The sequence below is a fragment of the Scomber scombrus genome, chromosome 4 (genome assembly GCF_963691925.1).
Source record: "Scomber scombrus chromosome 4, fScoSco1.1, whole genome shotgun sequence".
Taxonomy (NCBI): domain Eukaryota; kingdom Metazoa; phylum Chordata; class Actinopteri; order Scombriformes; family Scombridae; genus Scomber; species Scomber scombrus.
The window spans coordinates 11993803-12011742 of NC_084973.1; the positions used below are offsets into that span (position 1 = coordinate 11993803).

The following is a 17940-nucleotide window of genomic DNA, read 5'->3' on the forward strand; positions in this document are numbered from 1 at the left end:
TTAAGCAGTCCAGTAGGGTCCTGAATGGTTTCAGGCTCTGTATATAATTAATATTGTGTATATTTTGTCTTGTTTGTCCTTGATTTCATGTGACATCTCAGGACAGATAATCCCTAAATGTGACTTTTTTTAACCATACATTTGTCTCAGCTCTTTCTCTTCCTTCCTCTTTATCATTCTGTTGCGTCATACTTTGTTTCTTTCTTCTCTGCAGATTCACTGCTGTTAGAAAAACAGCAATTGTAAACACTTTCCTGTATAAACATTTTTTTATTGATCTTAGTCCTTTTCTCTTTGCCTCGCTCTAAGCTGTCTCTGCCCCTTTGGCAGCTTCATCCGATTTGTTTTTTAACGCCCTTCAACCATCCTCTCATACTGACGAGAATGCAGCTCAGTCACTGAGTTGACATTTATGTGAAGCTGCGGTCAGAGAGGAGACCCCATACAGAGTCAGGCCTGTGGAGAAACAATGAAACACTGCTGCCCTCTAGTGGTTGTATAGTACAGTGTCTGCCTCACTTAAACCTGTCACTAACAAACCCCAATTACACTTAACTGCATCTAAAGTCTGCTATTAATTTGTATGGTGGTGTTCATGACACACTCTGTGTATACTATCCTCAGGTGGGTCTGCGGACGTTCTTTGGTCGTCCTGGCCAGTGGTTTGAAGAGAATGACCTGGATGGGGACAAGAACTCAATCTTCCATGATGTGGACGGATCAGTGACAGGCTACACAGACACTTACGTCGGCAGATTAGACAACTACCTGATCAGACATCCCACCTGTGTCAACATGTCTCAGTGGAATGGAGTGATCTGTAGCGGCCGCTACTCCCAGGTACAGTGGATGTTCTACATTTTAGTCGTGTTGTTCTGTCCCTCTAATGTAAAATTCCTCTTTATCATCCTACACTCTTCTTCTTCTTCTTCCTGACTCTACTACATCCTCTTCTCCCTCAGGTGTACATCCAGACCCAGGGAGCTCCTAACCTCAGTCTGTCAATCAGCAGAGATGAGTACCCCACAATTCCTCTGGTGCTGAGGGGGATCAACAGCCAGGGGACGCTGTTCCAGCCCATCCTGATGATGAGCAAGAGCTACACGCTGCACTGGAGCGGACCTGCACCCAGAGAGGTTGTCCTCTCCCTCATCAACTTCGATAAGTGAGTCACCAGAGCCAGTTATGTGTAAGGAGGGCTGCTGCAAGTCAATGTATTTATGATATATCTTCAAATTTTGACAGGAAATAATAACATTATTTTCAATTTCAAATATTTTTTATCACTCTTATCAGTGTTTAACAAGAATAGACCAAAATGTCCTCACATCTTCAGTTATATTGTGTGATTTCTGGTTTTGTATTAGCCACATGATAAATATTCTCAGCTAAAAAACATACTTAACTAATGAGATAATAATAACATTTCTAAATGTTTCTAGTTATGAGAGGTCTTGTGGAAACATTGGGTGATGTTGAATGTCTTTCATTCTCTCCCTCAGAGATGACTGGGTGCTGGTTGGACTCTGTTACCCAACAGACAGCACTTTTCAGATCATGGCCGACATCAACGATAGGCAAAGCAACACTTTTGAGGATATGACAGACTACGGCACCGTGCCATCTCTCAAAGAGCTGGAAAAGAGACCGATGGAGAGGAAATACTTCTTTGACCTAACTACTGGGTGAATTAACACAATACATTGTCTTCTGTTTTTCTTTTACCCCTCACACACATAATTAGACATGAAAATATTGCAGTATGCTCACAGAAGCAGAAGCAGCTTAAACTTTGTAATTTGACACAAAGCAGAGTGGCTCCTGATCCTGGTTTGCACTGACCTCAAAGGTCATTCTTCTACATTGAATTCCTTTTGTCACTCTGGTTTTCTAAAATGTATTAATTCTGCCTGTTCTTCCTGTTTTCCTCCCATCACACTAGCTTGTTATGGCTCTACCTACGAGCCCGGCACAGCCGTGACGGTCACAGCTACTGCTCTGTAAAAGGCTGTGAAAGAGTGAAAATCATGGCTACCACGTCTTCCAAACAGATTTGTAACTGTACAGCCAAGGCTTATCCCAAGTACTCCAAGACCCCCTCTGCAGTGGTACCTATGCCTGCCCTCAACACACAACCCTGCAAAGTCTGCGGAGCAAAACAGGTTTGTGTTGCGACATTAAGATACCTGTACCGGTAAATGTAATTTCGGTCCAGATGTTTGCAACCAGTATGTTTTGTGTCTCAGCTTGTGTTTTCCAGTGAGCCATGGACATCCTATCTCCAGACACAAGTCAAGTCTCTCAGCAGCAAAGAGCAGCAGAAAGGAAGCAACAGCTCCTTTATCACTGTAAGAATATCAGGCTTCAATAAAGAAACAACAGATTTTCCTTGTAGATGCTGTATTTTCATGTGACTGGAGCTTTTGGTTCATGCTTTTATGTGTCTGACCCCTCTGTTTTATCTGTTCCTCGTTAGGTGAATGAGGTGACGATGCCCTTCTTTCAGCCTGGGTATTTCCTAGTGTCTGTGGACGCCTGCTCTGGGAAAGTCACCAAGAAAACCTCATTTGCCAAGATGGACGCCAAGATGGCACAGTACATGAAAACTGGAATACCAAAGAGGTTAGAAAGAAAAAATAAGATAATACCACTCACACAAACACACAGTATTTCTGCTTCAACACAAAAAATTAATACTATTGATGTCAGTGTGAATGAGTATTTACACCAATAAGATTAAATAAGCATAATTAATAATAATAATAATAATAATGCATTTTATTTAAAGGCGCCTTTCAAAGCACTCAAGGACACCTTACAAGGCACAAAAACACGACAACAGTACATCAAACAATAAAAATCAGGTAAATTTTAGTGCAAAGATAAAGAAATAAATATGAATGTGACTATAAAGTGCATCAGTGCAACAAATAAGCAAGAACATGATTGCATAGTTAGTGTGAGACAGAGTATGCCACTCTGAATAAGTGCGTTTTCAGGCGGGATTTAAAGGTGGAAACAGAGTCCGAAGTGCAAATGTCCGGTGGGAGAGAGTTCCAAAGGCGGGGGGCAGATAGGCTGAAAGCTCTTGACCCCATGGTAGTTAAGTTGGCAGATGGGGCAAAGAGCTGGTTGGCGGAGGAGGATCGGAGAGTTCGGGAGGGTGTGTAGATGTGAATAAGTTCCAAGAGATATGATGGTGCCAGGTTATGAAGGATCTTGTAAGTGAGGAGTAGAATCTTAAAGTCAATGCGGGATTTGATAGGAAGCCAATGAAGTTGCTGCAGGGCAGGAGTGATGTGTTCAATAGAGGCGGTCCTGGTAATGATACGGGCGGCCGCGTTCTGTACCAGCTGGAGTTTGTGAAGAGATTTCCGCGGAAGACCAAAGAGGAGAGCGTTACAGTAGTCCAGACGGGATGTGATCAGGGTGTTTACCAGGATAGCGGTGCAGGTTGGTGAAAGTGAGGGACGGAGACGGTTGATGTTCCGTAGATGGAAGTAGGCAGTCCGGGTAACGTTATTGATGTGGGCTTCGAAAAATAATGTCCTATCCAGGATAACACCCAGGCTCTTTACCTGATGCGATGTAGGAACAGTGGAATTGTCAATGGACATGGAGAAAGTGTTGAGTGTTGTTAGGGTAGATCTGGTAACAATGAGGAGGACCTCAGTTTTTTCGCCGTTGAGTTTAAGAAAGTTGAGTGAGAGCCATGATTTAATTTCCAGTAAGCAATCCGATAGGGCGATGGGTGGCAGAGTGGAAGAAGGCTTAGTGGAAAGATAGAGTTGGGTATCATCAGCGTAACAATGGAATTGAATGTCAAATTTCCTGAGAATATGACCAAGAGGTAGAAGATAAATAATGAACAGGAGGGGGCCAAGGACAGAGCCCTGGGGAACACCACTAGAGACTGGGGAGGAGCCGGATCTCAGGTTCTTAAGTTGAACAAACTGTGTGCGGCCAGAGAGATATGATCGGAACCAGGCCAGAGGGATGTCAGTGATTCCAATGGAGGATAACCTGTCCAGGAGGATGTCGTGGGAGACAGTGTCAAAAGCTGCGCTCAGGTCGAGGAGAACCAGAATGGAGAGAAGTCCACAGTCAGATGCCATCAGGAGGTCATTGGTGATTTTCACTAGTGCTGTCTCGGTGCTGTGAAGGGGACGGAAGCCAGACTGAAATTGTTCATAGAGTTTATTGTCGGATAGGTGGGTTTGGAGCTGGGCTGCAACAGTTCTTTCCAGAATTTTGGAGAGAAATGGCAGGTTTGAGATGGGTCGGAAGTTGTTCATATCATTCGGATCAGTGCCAGGTTTCTTGAGTGTTGGTGTTATTGCAGCAGTCTTTAGTGATGCTGGGACAACACCAGAGGTCAGTGAGGAATGAATGATGTCGGTTATTAACGCGGATAGGGCAGGTAGGCAGATTTTTACCAGGTGGGTAGGTAGAGGGTCTAACTGGCAGGTAGATGGCTTGGATTTATGAATGAGACCAGTTATTTCAGAGAGCTGAAGGACGATGTAGGCCAAGAGTGCGGAGAGGATGCAGAGTTATTTGAAGCAGTCAGTGTCTGGTGGATTCTCAATTTTGGCATTGAAGAAGGTCATGAAGGCATCACACTTTGCGACTGTGAGTAAGTGAGATGGCAGAGCGTCAGGAGGTTTCAGAATATTGTTGATAGTTGAAAATAAGGCTCTGGTGTTCCCATCAGCTGTCCTGATTAAGGTTGAGTAGTATGTGGTCTTGGCTGAAGAAAGAGCATCCTTGTATTGAAGTATGTGATTATAATACATTTCTTTGTGAACTGCAAGGCCGGTTTTTGCATAGAGGCGCTCCAATCGACGGCCTTTGGTTTTGAGCTGGCGTAGTGCTGATGTGAACCAAGGAGCATAGGGATGCATTTCAAAATAAAATATAAAACAGAGAGTTTTTGCTAAGATGTGCATTCTAAAATAAAGTGGATCATTCATATTGAGCTCTTAGATCATTTATTTTCTACGGCTTCTGTTCCGATCATTTGAGCGGGTAATTTTGATCAAAAGATTTGTGCTTATATGAGACATACAGGTTTTGAACTGCCTGTCGGAAGTAGCCCAAGGGTCTGTCTTTTCTTGATTAAAAGCTGTGTTTTCCCTGTCTACTTTTAACTTTTTAGAGCATGCCATATGAAATTAATTTCCTTGAGCTGTACGGATACTAATAGATTATGTAAAAACACTGCAGACCACTGATTGGTCAGTCGTTTATCTCATTCACAGGCTTTCTGTTTCAGAAAAAGCTTTTGACTGCTCCATCTACTCGCTCTGCTGCTCTGTCTCTCACTTGCTCCCTCTCTCTCAGCTGCCCTGCTTGAAACACAGTATTCACATATTTGCACAAAACAAGTTTTTTCCTGTTAATCTTGGTATTTACCACTGCATCAGTTGGATGTAATGAAAGAATGAACAGGAAAAATGCAGAGGAGGAAAATTAAACAGAAACTAAGAGCGTCTGTCTCTTCAGTAAATCATCTGTTGATTATATTTGATGGTTGTTTATTTGTGCATTAGAACGTAACTGTCGTGAAACATTCAGAAAATAATGTTGTATTTCTGTCATTCACACGCTTTCTCTCTCTCTTGGAGAAAGCTTTCCACCACTGTTTTTCTATCACTCACTCACACAGAAGCCCCGCCCCATTGCTGCAGCGGAGCGGCTCAGTTTTATGATAAATATTGAGCGTGTCCAAATTGCACCAAATTTAACACTGCACTTCTTAGGGTCCCCAGCAAGGCACCTGCCAAGTCTAAAGTAGATCAGATGAACAGTTCTCAAGATATGTCAAGGACATACATACATACATACATACATACATACATACATACAGACAGACAGACAGACAGACAGACAGACAGACAGACAGACAGACAGACAGACAGACAGACAGACAGACAGACAGACAGACAGACAGACAGACAGACAGACAGACAGACAGACAGAAAGAAAGACAGACAGACAGACAGTGGTCCCTTGATTTATACTTAGATTTACAGATTTGATTGTTTTCCTGATCAGGTCGATTGTGCTCATGGCAACAAGAGGTCAGCTAGAAGGCCTAACTGCTGTAGCACCACATCTGGTCTCCTTTGGTGTGGCCAAAGTTGCTGATCTGCACAGTAAAGGTTAGTGGCACCCTCACAAATTGATTCCTGCCTTTGACTCTCTTGTTACTACATATCTGTCAGATCAGTGTCCTCTTTTCTCATACACTGCGACTGCTGTCTCTCACCACAGAGAGTCTAGCACTCTGGGGATTCCAGGGCAGTTCTTCACCCCCTCCTTGGGTCTCGCTCCAAACCGGGCATGGAGATGAGTTCCTGGGGCTGCAGGAGCGCTACCTGCCGCTTGGTCTGGAAGCATACGGCTGTTCGCCACATGCAACTAAAACACGCAAAGACCTGGAGCTGCTAAAAAAAGCCACGGGACTACAATGACCAATGTGAACTATACAACTTATCTACCCAAAACCCTCTTGCACACAGATACACAAACACACACAACCAGCTGATGAATGTGAACTGCTGAACCTTTAATTTATTAACAATGGCAAAGATTTTTTACAAGTTTCAAGTGGAGAGAAGGTATTTTATTATAAGCGGGGTGAGTATTTTAGTGATTTTGTTTGTGTGTCTGCGTGTGGATGTGTAAGTATGCCTTGGGGCCGTTGAGTCAATGCACTTTCCTTTTAAAGACACAACATGCCTTATCAGCCAAAATGATCAAATGGAGCTTTGCAATAACTTTATTGTTTATCATGAACAATAGCAAAAACAAATCCAAAGCAATCATTAACATCTACCTGCCAGTTCTATTATTTATTATATAATAAATGGAAACAGAACAAAATGCATTAGTTACACACAGGCCAGAAGGAAATTATGACAATAAATTGCATTGTCCCTGAAAAATGATGTTCGATTGGAACTAAAAATGAATTGAGATGGATTCGATGTGCTCAGGTCAAAGGGAAATAATGAAAATAAATGCCATTGAATCTGAGAATTAAACAGCTATATTAAGCCAGAACCTTTCGTGTACTAAAAATAAACCCAGTAGCTAGTTAGGTATGTTAACTGTTACCATTATTTATTGCAAAACACCTATATTTTTTAAAACTAAGCCATATTCATACTAATATTTAAACAGTCTTGTAGACATAATAGTTTGCAGTGAATTGAATCTGGTTATCTTGCCTTATTGGCTTTATCTAGCTGTCTGACATATAAAAAATATTGTTAAAGAGAAAAGTTAATCACATTTGGAGACAGTTTGTAGCCCATTAATCTTTTTTCCACACATAGACCATTATATCTGTAACATCTGAATCTTTAACTGGAAAACCTCCTCTGATCATCGTGCAGCTGTACAAAAAATTCTTTAAGCACCTTTTTTATGGATTCCTACCTGGACTTACTGGATCTTTTATTTCTCATATTTTTATTTATCTCTTCACAGTGATGGTGTCTCAAGTGCTGGCCACATGTACAGCACAGTTATTCATAAACTGTAGATAACTTTTTTTTTTCTTAAACAAAATTGAATGTTTAACCTTTCATCTGCCTCAAACATGATCTTTTCATGTGCATTATTGCCAAAACAGTATGTTGAGATGTGATGTCAGGGTGCATTTTTTAGAGATGGCACCCTGGCTATACAGTAGTTAGCAACAAAATGCATACAGATCATATTCTAGCTGTAAGGCTTACATTGATACTTACAGTATATAATCTTTTTAAAGGGTGTTTGGATGTGAGCAGGGCTCCCCCACTGAGCAATGATTAGTACCTGTCTGTGACTGTGTGTGTGTGTGCGACTGTGTGAGTGTATGACTGACTGTGTGAGATCGAGAGAGGAAGTTTACCTTGTTGCCTTTTAACCACTCTACTGTTAAAAAGAGCAAAAGAACGAGAGAGAAATGTTTTTCCGAACCTTGCCTTTTGTTCAATTGATGCTTTGAAAATGCACAACCAAGAGTTCATTTTTTTCTTAATTAGAAGTGAGCTTTGTAAATAGTGTTTAATGTTATAACTCAAACTGTACATGTAACGGACATGTCAAACAGGTTGTCAATTTACTGTGTGTTTGATTTTTTTTGGTCAAGTAATGGAAAAATTGAAGTCAATTCTTTCAACATTAAAACTTGGCATGTGTTATGAAATTGCCAGTTAAATAAACATTTATGCTTTGTGATAAAATTCTGCTTAATCATTGTCTTACAACAGTAGCTAAAGGTGAATATTAAGCTCAAGGGACACATCTGTCTGAAAATGATGAAAATGATACCTCATATTCAGTGTGTTTGCTCTTCACCTCAGTAATTTCACCACTTGGGGGCAGCCTAGTATTTTTGAGGGAGTCCTGTCTTGAAATGAAATCTAATCTACAACTATTACATTTATACATGAATAATGTCAGAACATGAAATCAATGCAGCTGAATTATATGTAAGTTACAATAGAGTAGAAAAAACGTCTGAAAAAATGCCAATTTCCTGGTCTAATGATACAAATATTTTCCTACTTAAGGAAGCTTTAGATTTACGAAATAACCATGGGAAGAGGCAACAAAGATATTCGATATTCAATGAGCCTCTGAAAATCACAGTCAACGTATTCTATGAAATAAGTGAAGTATTAGATGTAAAGATTTTTACAGTAGCAAGATGGAAAGGAGCAAAACAAACCACATACAAACTGCAGGTCAATGAATAAGTAATGGATAAACAAAAATGTGTTTGGGCACCTGCCTCATTAATTCATAGTCAAGCACGTGACATAATAGTGCGAGACTGATTGTTACTGTGTGTGCTTGTGTGTGAAAATCCTTGACAAGAAAAGGATATAAGAACTGTCACTACCTTAAGAAACATGATGCATTCTCCACTGACCACAGCCCACCACATTGGCCATAAAATGGTCATGAAGACTAAGTGTTCTCACAAACTTGGCACTATTCTGGGAGCGATGCGACACCATTTGCCAGTGAAATGATTCACATGAGGACAGCAGCTCCATCTGACTCCAAGACATCTGCCATAAAGAAAAAAACCCTAACCCTAACAATGATTGGATTGCACTGCAGCTTTTCCATTGTCTTTCACTGGCCTCTCTCTCTCTCTCTCTCTCTCTCTCTCTCTCTCTCTCTCTCTCTCTCTCTCTCTCTCTCTCTCTCTCTCTGTCTTCTTTTTGATTGGCTTGAACACATTTAAACTCCCACACTGATACGTTATCAGGGTAGACCATTACAACATTTGCATCACATCTACCATATAGCTTTTGATTTTCAAAAGCCTTGCATGGAGTAATCTTTGTGTCCTTTAAAAAAAAACAACAAACAAAAAAGCTTTGATTATTGTGTTTTTATGTCACATTAATGGACTGAGTTTTCTTTACAGCTGAGTTATACTTATTTAATACACAGGCGTTTGAACTGTGCAAATACAATTACTGAAATGCCAAGGCTAAAAATATGACGCTTTTCGTGTGTTTGCTGGAGCGTGGGTGGTAGCCATTTAGCAATATAATGTATTGTTGTCATGAGAGTACAGCTATAGAAACAAACGTACATTGTGACACATCAGTAACTACTGTATCTGTTCTTTTAATTGTTTTTTTTGTTTTGTTTTGTGTTTTTTTTCTTCTTTTTTTTAGTTTAACACCAATTACTTTATGGGATTTTTTTCTTCTCTTTCTAACCTTTCTTTAAAGGTTAATTGAGACAGACGAGACAAAGAACAAAAAGAAATGGTTGAAAAAGAGAAACAGGAGATAAAGCTGCCTTACCAGTGCAGACATCCAGTACAGTAAAGCTTAACTGGAGAAAAAAATAGGCTAAAGGTATAGTATAAGAGGAGAACATCACCATTTTTTCAAGTCTGTCTTAAAACAACAGTGGCAGTGAAGATAACAACATCTGGGACTTATTCATCTTGTATTGTGCCTAACTTTATTGGATCACAACATATCACAGAGGATATGCAATTAATCATATGTTCTGGTTCAAGATGAGACCAAACACAAAATGTGGCCTGCAATAGACTAGATAAACCTTGTTTTTAGCCTAGCCTGCTATGTTGTAATGCTTATCATAAAATGGTGAGGACTGCTAAAAAGACTGAAGTCTAGAGTGATTACCATAGGCTCATCTTAAATACTATCAATATTTATTTATATACACAACATAACACATACATAATTTACAAGCAGCAGTCCTGAAGCCTGTCCTGTAAGTAGGACTATTCTAAGGGCCTGTGACTGAAAAGGGCCCTAAAAAGTATTACAACTTCAGGTATTTTTCTCAATATTAAATGATTAGCCTGTCGTCGTTAATATGATCCTTTATTTACAATGTACTAATAAAACAGACTTTTTATTTCTTGTAAAAAGTAAACACCCAGAGAGCCCGCCCCCCCCTTCTTTCATTAAATGGTTTGGTCCTGCTCCCAAATAGGCGCGAACAGGACTTGTTAGCAGTGAACTTCCGTGAGGAATGCAGGAGGAGCGACATATCTGAAGAAATATTTAGCTTCCAAAAACAAAAAGGAAGTAAAGAAAGACAGGAGAGAGAAAAGAAAAGGCGACAGTACATCACCTAACTTTTCACAAAGAAAGGCGGATTTGTCTGTGAGTGGTAGAAATGAGCTTTGCTCCGAGTTAGCTTTGTCCATAGTGAAATATACTTACTTTTGCTTTCCTAACATTGGGTTTACATTTTGCTCTGTTTTTAGCCGACATTAAATCAATGCAATCAAAGTTTCTGCAAGGTATTCATACTAAATTAGTTGTCTCTGCCCGTACCTGGAGCCAGGCCCAACAGATGCAGCTTGAGGCTCAGCAGCCCTGTCTCCTCATCCTCCTACCAATGAAGCAGCCATACTTCCACCTAAAGGAGGAGGTGAGCAGCACTGGGTTAAATGATATGTCAGTTGGTGTAAAAGCAGGGGGTCTGTGAGAATTTCTTTATTGTTATTATGATAACAAGGAAAATAATTTTTAGTGACAAGAATTGGTACTGAGTTGGTATATATATATGTATACTTATTTCAAAAATCTGCTCATTTTGTTCTATTATTCTATAGATGATAATGTTTATTTTAAGTGGAGAGGTTATTGTATATTCAATTTATATTTATTTCAAGTTGTGTTAATATTAAAATAATACACTTAGAATTTAACCATTAAAATTACATTTAAACAGTAAAAGTTGGCATTTAGCACATATCTTATAGAGGGTGTCAGTCTTGCATCAAATGGTGAATTCCACTGAATAGCCGTTTTCACACATGAACTCCAGACAAAGTCCAGAGAATCAGTTCCGGACATTTTCTGGATTTGCCCTTTCACACATGTAGCACACAACAGGAGACATCTTCACACCTATACTAAGGATATGCTCAGTTTGGTTTAGTTGAGCGGAGCAGGATGCAGGACATGATGCAAAAAGTACGCTGTGGTTGTAATTCTGTATTTTTAAACTTTTCATCAGAAACAAAACAGCTTTAATTTTACAAGAAATCAGGGGAAGTCCGCTTTCCCATTAGCACCAGCTTCACAGTGGAGTGTTTAGTCAAAACAATGCAGCTTAGCTAGTGTAAAATAGTGGCTTTGGATGAGGAGTTGACTGCTGGAAGTCAAACATGTTGTGTTTAAGTTTATGTTCAACAGTTGTTCAACAGTTGTTTGGTAAATTGCTCTTGCTGCCTGCCATACTGCTGGATTTTGTTGCACTTATGACAGTGAGCAGTTGTAGCTTGCTCGCCCGCTGTGAATTCTCCTGAGAATTCAACGCTGTATTCACACATGGGCTCAATTGGACATCACACAGGCTTTGTACGAGGCATGTGTCAGGGTAAAGTCAGTTTAATGTCCGGTCCCACTGATTTAGACAATTGCATTCACACATACAGCTCCTCTGGGTAATGTCCTAAAAAATTTCAGGGTTGCAGTGCATGTATCAAAGGGGCTTTTGCAGAATGTTGCATGCATGTCTGCACAGTGTTATATTTTCACAGCTCACTGTCAGTAAATATCGCACAGTAAGTATTGGACTACAAGAGAGTTGCAAGCCCGCAAAGGTGGAGTTATTGAGTTATTTAAAGCTTTGAATAGGTCAACTGGAGTTGCGGTATCTTGTGATACCTGCATGGGGCCCAAAATCCCTGGCGGGGTCCCTGCACATGACCAAGTGCATGATCCCTTCCAAGCCTGGAGAGGATGATAAATATTGACTAATTATGCAGTTACTGCATTTTGTCTTTGTATGGCATGAGCATCTATGAAGTGGACGCACGTTACACGTTACATGTTACATCTCTAGCTTGTTTAAGTGTCAGAAACGGACTTTTTGCCTTCCTTAGATAAGTGGAAGGGTGTGCAGTCTGCATGTTTGCATGGCAAAGCAAGTCTAAACAAGTGGGTCTTGAGCTGCTTTTTAGGATGACCACACTGTTCACAGATCTTAAGGAGCGACATCAAAGAGAGAGAGAGTGCCACAGTTTGGGAGCCACAACCTCAAAAGGACAGTCTCCTTTACTGTAGTTTTAAGCGTAGATCAAGGAACAACCTGCAAATCCTGATTAGAGGACCTTAGAGACCTGCTGATGACGTAGGGCTGCAGTAGATCTCTAATGTAGGCAGGCAGCACCTGCCTGACTGCTCTATAGGTGAACACGAGAACCTTGAACATAAAACATAAAAACATGAATTAACATTTACATCTCAGTGTGAAACACAATGCACCTGAGCTTTGCAATGTTTCTCAGCTGGAAAAAAACATGAGTGAATCAGAAACTTGACATGTTGGTCCAATGTCCAGAGCCTGGTCCATAGTGACACCTAGATTTTGTTATGAAGGATTTAACTGGTGAGCTAAGAGACTCAAGACCATGCCTTATCTTATGGACAATATTAGGTGGGGCAGAGAGAGAGAGAGAGAGGTGTGTGTGAGCAGAGCAGCATATCATTAGATGAGTCCACGCAGCAGTTTTGTAGCTCTACAGATAAATTCAGGGTAAGTTTATCTGGATTCAACAACTCACCACATTGTATAATTTTTAAATCTCAACATTCACTCAGTTCAGCGGTTCCAGTTGATTCCTCGCTGATGCTCAGGGATGGTGGTCCTCCTGAATAATTAAACAATTCTGACTGCCATGTAGGGGTCCGTTTCCATGACAACCCTTCTCCCGGTGTCCTGGCTGCCCTGAGGGTAATGCAAATCTCCTGTCTGCTTAATGTCACAGTTACCGCTGCAAAGTGGCACACAAACATGGGTTGGGGTCAGAGGGAGCTTTTTGATTACACGTCCGGCCTTCGGCTGCCTCTCTGCCCCGGTGTCGTCACAGAGGACAGGTTGAGGTTCATATGCTGTCATGACTGTAGAAAGTGTAGCAGCTGGATGCAGTAATGATAACACTGTCGGAAGAAGCCAAAAACACTTTCAGTTTGGCTTCCTCTCTCATGCAGTATAGTAATTGACCACAAACGGCTTCAGTAAGTACTGATGAGTCAGTGCAGAGAATCTTTTAATGATGTCCGTAATCTTTTTTGACAGTATGCTAATACTCCCTCTACCATGTACACACACACACACACACACACACACACACACACACACACACACACACACACACACGCTTTCTTGATCCACCTCACACACAACACTACTCAGAAATAGTCAATTACCCTTTAACATCAAATGGTTCATCAGTTCCCCGGCCTATTAGACAGTGAATTAACCTTATCTACCTGTAGATGAAGTATGGGTGTGACGGTAGTAGCTTTCAGTCAGAGCTATTACTAGAAAATATGCGGTGTACTTTCCACGCAGCATGATACTGACTAATCAGGCCCAAAGAAATGCAATAAAAAACGGATTATGATGCAGTTATTTATTTTCAGAGGTGCTTATACCCTATTTTAATCATTCACTCAATTAATATGTGGTTATGTGTTACGGTTAAGGCCTTGAAGGGACTGTGAGACGTCTAAATGTGAAAACCCAGCATGGGATTTTTAAAGCCAAACTTTCAGTGAGTCTTGACGGATTTGTACCCTGTGTTTCATGAGTCAGTGGGTGACTCAGAGAAGGGTAAAAATGAAATTGCTCTGTGTGTACCAAACATTAAAAGGTTCTGTAGTTTAGTTTAATTTAATTCTCATTTATTTGACTGTAAACAGACCTTGTGGAGGCTGTTAAGGCTCAAATGCCTTGCTTTCAACAGATTCAACAGATCTGTGTTACCGCTGAGGACTAAATGAACACTTATGCAACAACATAAAACCGCTTGCAAACTCAGTGTTTATAGAAATATGAGAAAGGCCATTAGTGTTCGGTGATGATGATGATGATGACTATGAAAATGATGATAATGATGGCAGCAATCGTCCCTGACGCTGCCAGCCTCGAGCCCTGTATTAACCTAATCCTTCCTGTGTGGTTACCAAACCAAAATAATCAGTGTTCCCCAGAGAAGCTGCACCAGATTTGTGTCTGCTGTGACTGACCAAACATCAGGGCTCTGCTGAGAGCCTCATCTCCAGGCTGTCACTGATACATCTGATCCTGGTCAACTGCTATGGGTCCAGGCTCAAACACAGAAGGATTGCAGAGTAAATCCACTTAGCCGCTCCTCTCGTATTTAGCCTGAAGACAGCCTAAAGACATGCAGATACCTCACAGAAAGGCACTCAATCTGATAACCTTCTGAACTGGCTGCCTTAATTGGTTGGCTGTGTGTCCTCCTGTAATAAAGCATGTATGTTGTGGAGGAAGGGAGCAGTGCCATCAGAGAGACCCCAAAACATCACCCCACTCGCTAATTAGATATAGATTTTGTGTGTCCACATGTGGAACTAAGAAGGAGGCCCAATATTTTCTGCTGTCGCACGGTGTTGATTGATTACCTTTGTTCTTCTTCTCCCTCAATCACATAACCCCAAATATTATCTATCAAATATGGACATGGAAATCTTGCCTACTAATGAATACAGAAATATAGTTCTGTTGGTAATTTCTTCCTGTAGTAATAAAGCAGTTGTTAACTGCACAGGTAAAATGAATGATGAAAGTGACTTTCTCCTCTATTGATGTTTTATGGTTTTCCACTAAAGTTAAAATCCTAATCTCCCCCTCAAGTGTAAATGATGCATATCTTAGTTTTGTAACTTAAGGTTATAATGGTGAGCAAATTTTTTATGTCCTCTATCCCTTCAATGTACTATCCACACTCATCCTCCTCCTCCTCCTCTTCACCCTTGTCATCCAGCCCCTTTCCCACAATTATTATTGTCTCTTCTTATTTGTGGCCTACGTGCAGTATTTGTAATAATGAGTTTGTTGAATAGAACCACCCACTCAGAGTCAGGTAATTGATTACTAATTGCTACACTGTTGTGTGGAACTATTGTCTAAAATGCTACGTCTCCCTTAATTGCTTTATCATGCTCACACACGTCTCCTTAGATCTGTATCTCTCCTCTCTGAGCATCTTTAAAATTGATCACAGCTCAAGGTGGGTTTATTTGTCTGTGTGTGTGTGTGTGTGGAAATAAACGACCTGATCAGTACCAGTTTGTACCTGATGTGACAGACCACAATTGGATGAGCCATGGTACAATGTTAACGCTGCATCAGAGCAGACAGGCCGTGACAGAGAGGAGACAAAGTGGTGGAAAAGAGAGAAGAAGAAAGGAGATGGATGGTGAGACAAAGTGTTGTGAAGCGTGGGGAAGAAAGGAGGCCGGTGGAAAGAAATTAAAGAACAAAATAAAAGGAGTGGAATTGTTTCGAAGGAATATCAGTGAGCAAAGTGAGACGTTATGTCTTGCTGATGTTTCCAGACAACAGAGAGGAATCTCAGGGCCCTAAAGTGATCAGCAGCTTGACAGGGGCCTCTATCTGTGGTCCAACAAGACCACTCCTCTCTGTTGCTGTGGCATCCGAGAGATCTCTTCATTAATTCATGGAAGAGTGACGTACTAAATTAGCACTTGTTAGCCACCCGCTGTTTGCTTTTAGTCTATTTGCTATCATTAACCCTCCTTCCTTCAAACTGTCCTGTGTGTATGTGTGGTTATGCATGCATGGGGGAAATGGGGGAGGGGGGGTTGCGGTGGGCATCATAACTGCCTCACCTAGCAACCTGCCCCAGGGAGATGCTCAAAGGGTCTGGATCACTGGGGGTGACACACACACACTGTGCCTCCCACCCTGCAAAGCCCCTCAGAGTAACTGTGACTCAGGTGGTTTTGTGCTGATGATGTTGCGCCTGTCACATGCTCATCAGGCCCAGACAGCAGTCAGATCTGCAAGAACAGGTCTGTCCTCATACCCCTCTTCATATCCTCTTCCTCTCACTTCTGCTGAAGCACAAGGCCTCATCAAAGTGTCACAGGAAAGGGAGCGAAGACAGGTCAGCCTATGATAAAGCAGAAGAGACTGAAGAAAGAAAAAAGATATTGCTTCATCTTCATCATCACCTTGGACATTTATTTAATCTCTTTTGCGGCTAGAAAGCATCATCTTCTTTATTCTAACTTTTCAGGCTCAGGCATTTAAACAAATCAACCAATCAGAGAGCAGCCTCACATCATTATAATACCCAATATAATAACTGGAAGATTGTGGTGTAGAGGCTGTCAGGAGATGATTGAAGAATATCAGGATCTTAGTCTTCTACCCAGTGTGTCTCCTGGACTGGAGACTGACAGTGTCACACACACATGCGCCTGCACATGTACAGAGCTTGCGTCATGCCCTTTCCTCTAACCCACCTCCACTAGCAGAGGGACGTCTTGGCCACCTGTGGCTTCTGACTCCTGCAGCCAGCCATCTTCTCTCAGCGAACATTTATCTCTTCTTCCTATCACCTGGTCTGTTTCCTCTTCCCTCACCTGGTTGTAAAATTTCCAGCATTAAACATCTCTGTTGAGACTTTTTTTTTTTTTTTTTTTTTTTTAAGGAAAGAAGGAGCTTCTCTCAGAAGAGGATTCAGAAGTCCAAGACTCAAGTGAAGGAAGGTGAAGAGGAAAACAATTCCCAAAGGAGCCTTGGAGACTTTCAGAGTGGTAAGACATCAGCCATTTTGAATCTTAATGCTCACTTGGCGATGAAGCTTTAGACATTATTTTAAGAGCTAAATGTATTTTTAAAGAAAAAGTTAACACCTGGACAGAAAGTTCTATTAAATTGTGAAAATGAAGACAACGTTATTCTGCCAATGTCAATTTTTTTTTACATTTGGTTTGTTTGAGACTTGTTTCTGTGTTGATGATTATAATTGCATTATAACAGATCAAGAAGTGGTTGGCTGCTGGCGTGCTAAATAAATGATTTCTTCTCCCTATTCCCTCTCTTTCTTGCTTTGTCCCTCCATCTGTTAGCTGTTGGACACTGAAGCAACCATATGCTCTCTATGTATAAATCATCCTGCTCTCTGTTAGTCTGATAAAACATGGATTTAACACATTTCTCCAGAAAAAAGCCTTTAAGGGTTTCTCTGTCCATTAAACTATTTAAAAAAAAAAAAGTATTTATTTTTCGCTTATGTCTTTCCTTAAGTATCGATGTTATCTTTTTTTTGGTGTGTGTGTGTGTGTGGGTGGTTGGGCTTTGAGAGCTTCTTTCTTCCTCACACCTTTTACCTACAACGACAACAACTACAGCATGACATCACTACTATTCACATAGCATTAGTTTGTGAAGTCTTTGTTTTATCTGAGTTTTATTTCAACGATGCACAAGTGGCTGAAGACGAAAGATTTGTTCATGATCAGTGTGTGTGTGTGTGTGTGTGTGTGTGTGTGTGTGTGCGCGTGCGTGTGTGTGTGTGAGAGAGATGAGTATGGCTTGACTGGTGAGCCAGTGCAAGCGACTCATTCATACACACACACACACACA

The 17940-nt window shown here is 41.0% G+C and overlaps 1 protein-coding gene across 1 annotated transcript in view; it reads left to right on the forward strand.

Annotated features, from left to right (window-relative positions):
- Positions 1 to 6487, forward strand: part of cemip2 (cell migration inducing hyaluronidase 2) — a 29200-nt gene extending 22713 nt beyond the window's left edge. The window contains exons 17-24 of the mRNA XM_062418276.1: positions 625 to 840; positions 963 to 1165; positions 1503 to 1685; positions 1943 to 2162; positions 2247 to 2348; positions 2477 to 2622; positions 6058 to 6164; positions 6277 to 6487. Coding sequence (XP_062274260.1) covers positions 625 to 840; positions 963 to 1165; positions 1503 to 1685; positions 1943 to 2162; positions 2247 to 2348; positions 2477 to 2622; positions 6058 to 6164; positions 6277 to 6476 — 1377 coding nt within the window. The 3' untranslated portion in view covers positions 6477 to 6487. The remainder of the gene's footprint in view (positions 1 to 624; positions 841 to 962; positions 1166 to 1502; positions 1686 to 1942; positions 2163 to 2246; positions 2349 to 2476; positions 2623 to 6057; positions 6165 to 6276) is intronic.
- Positions 6488 to 17940: the final 11453 nt, after the last annotated feature.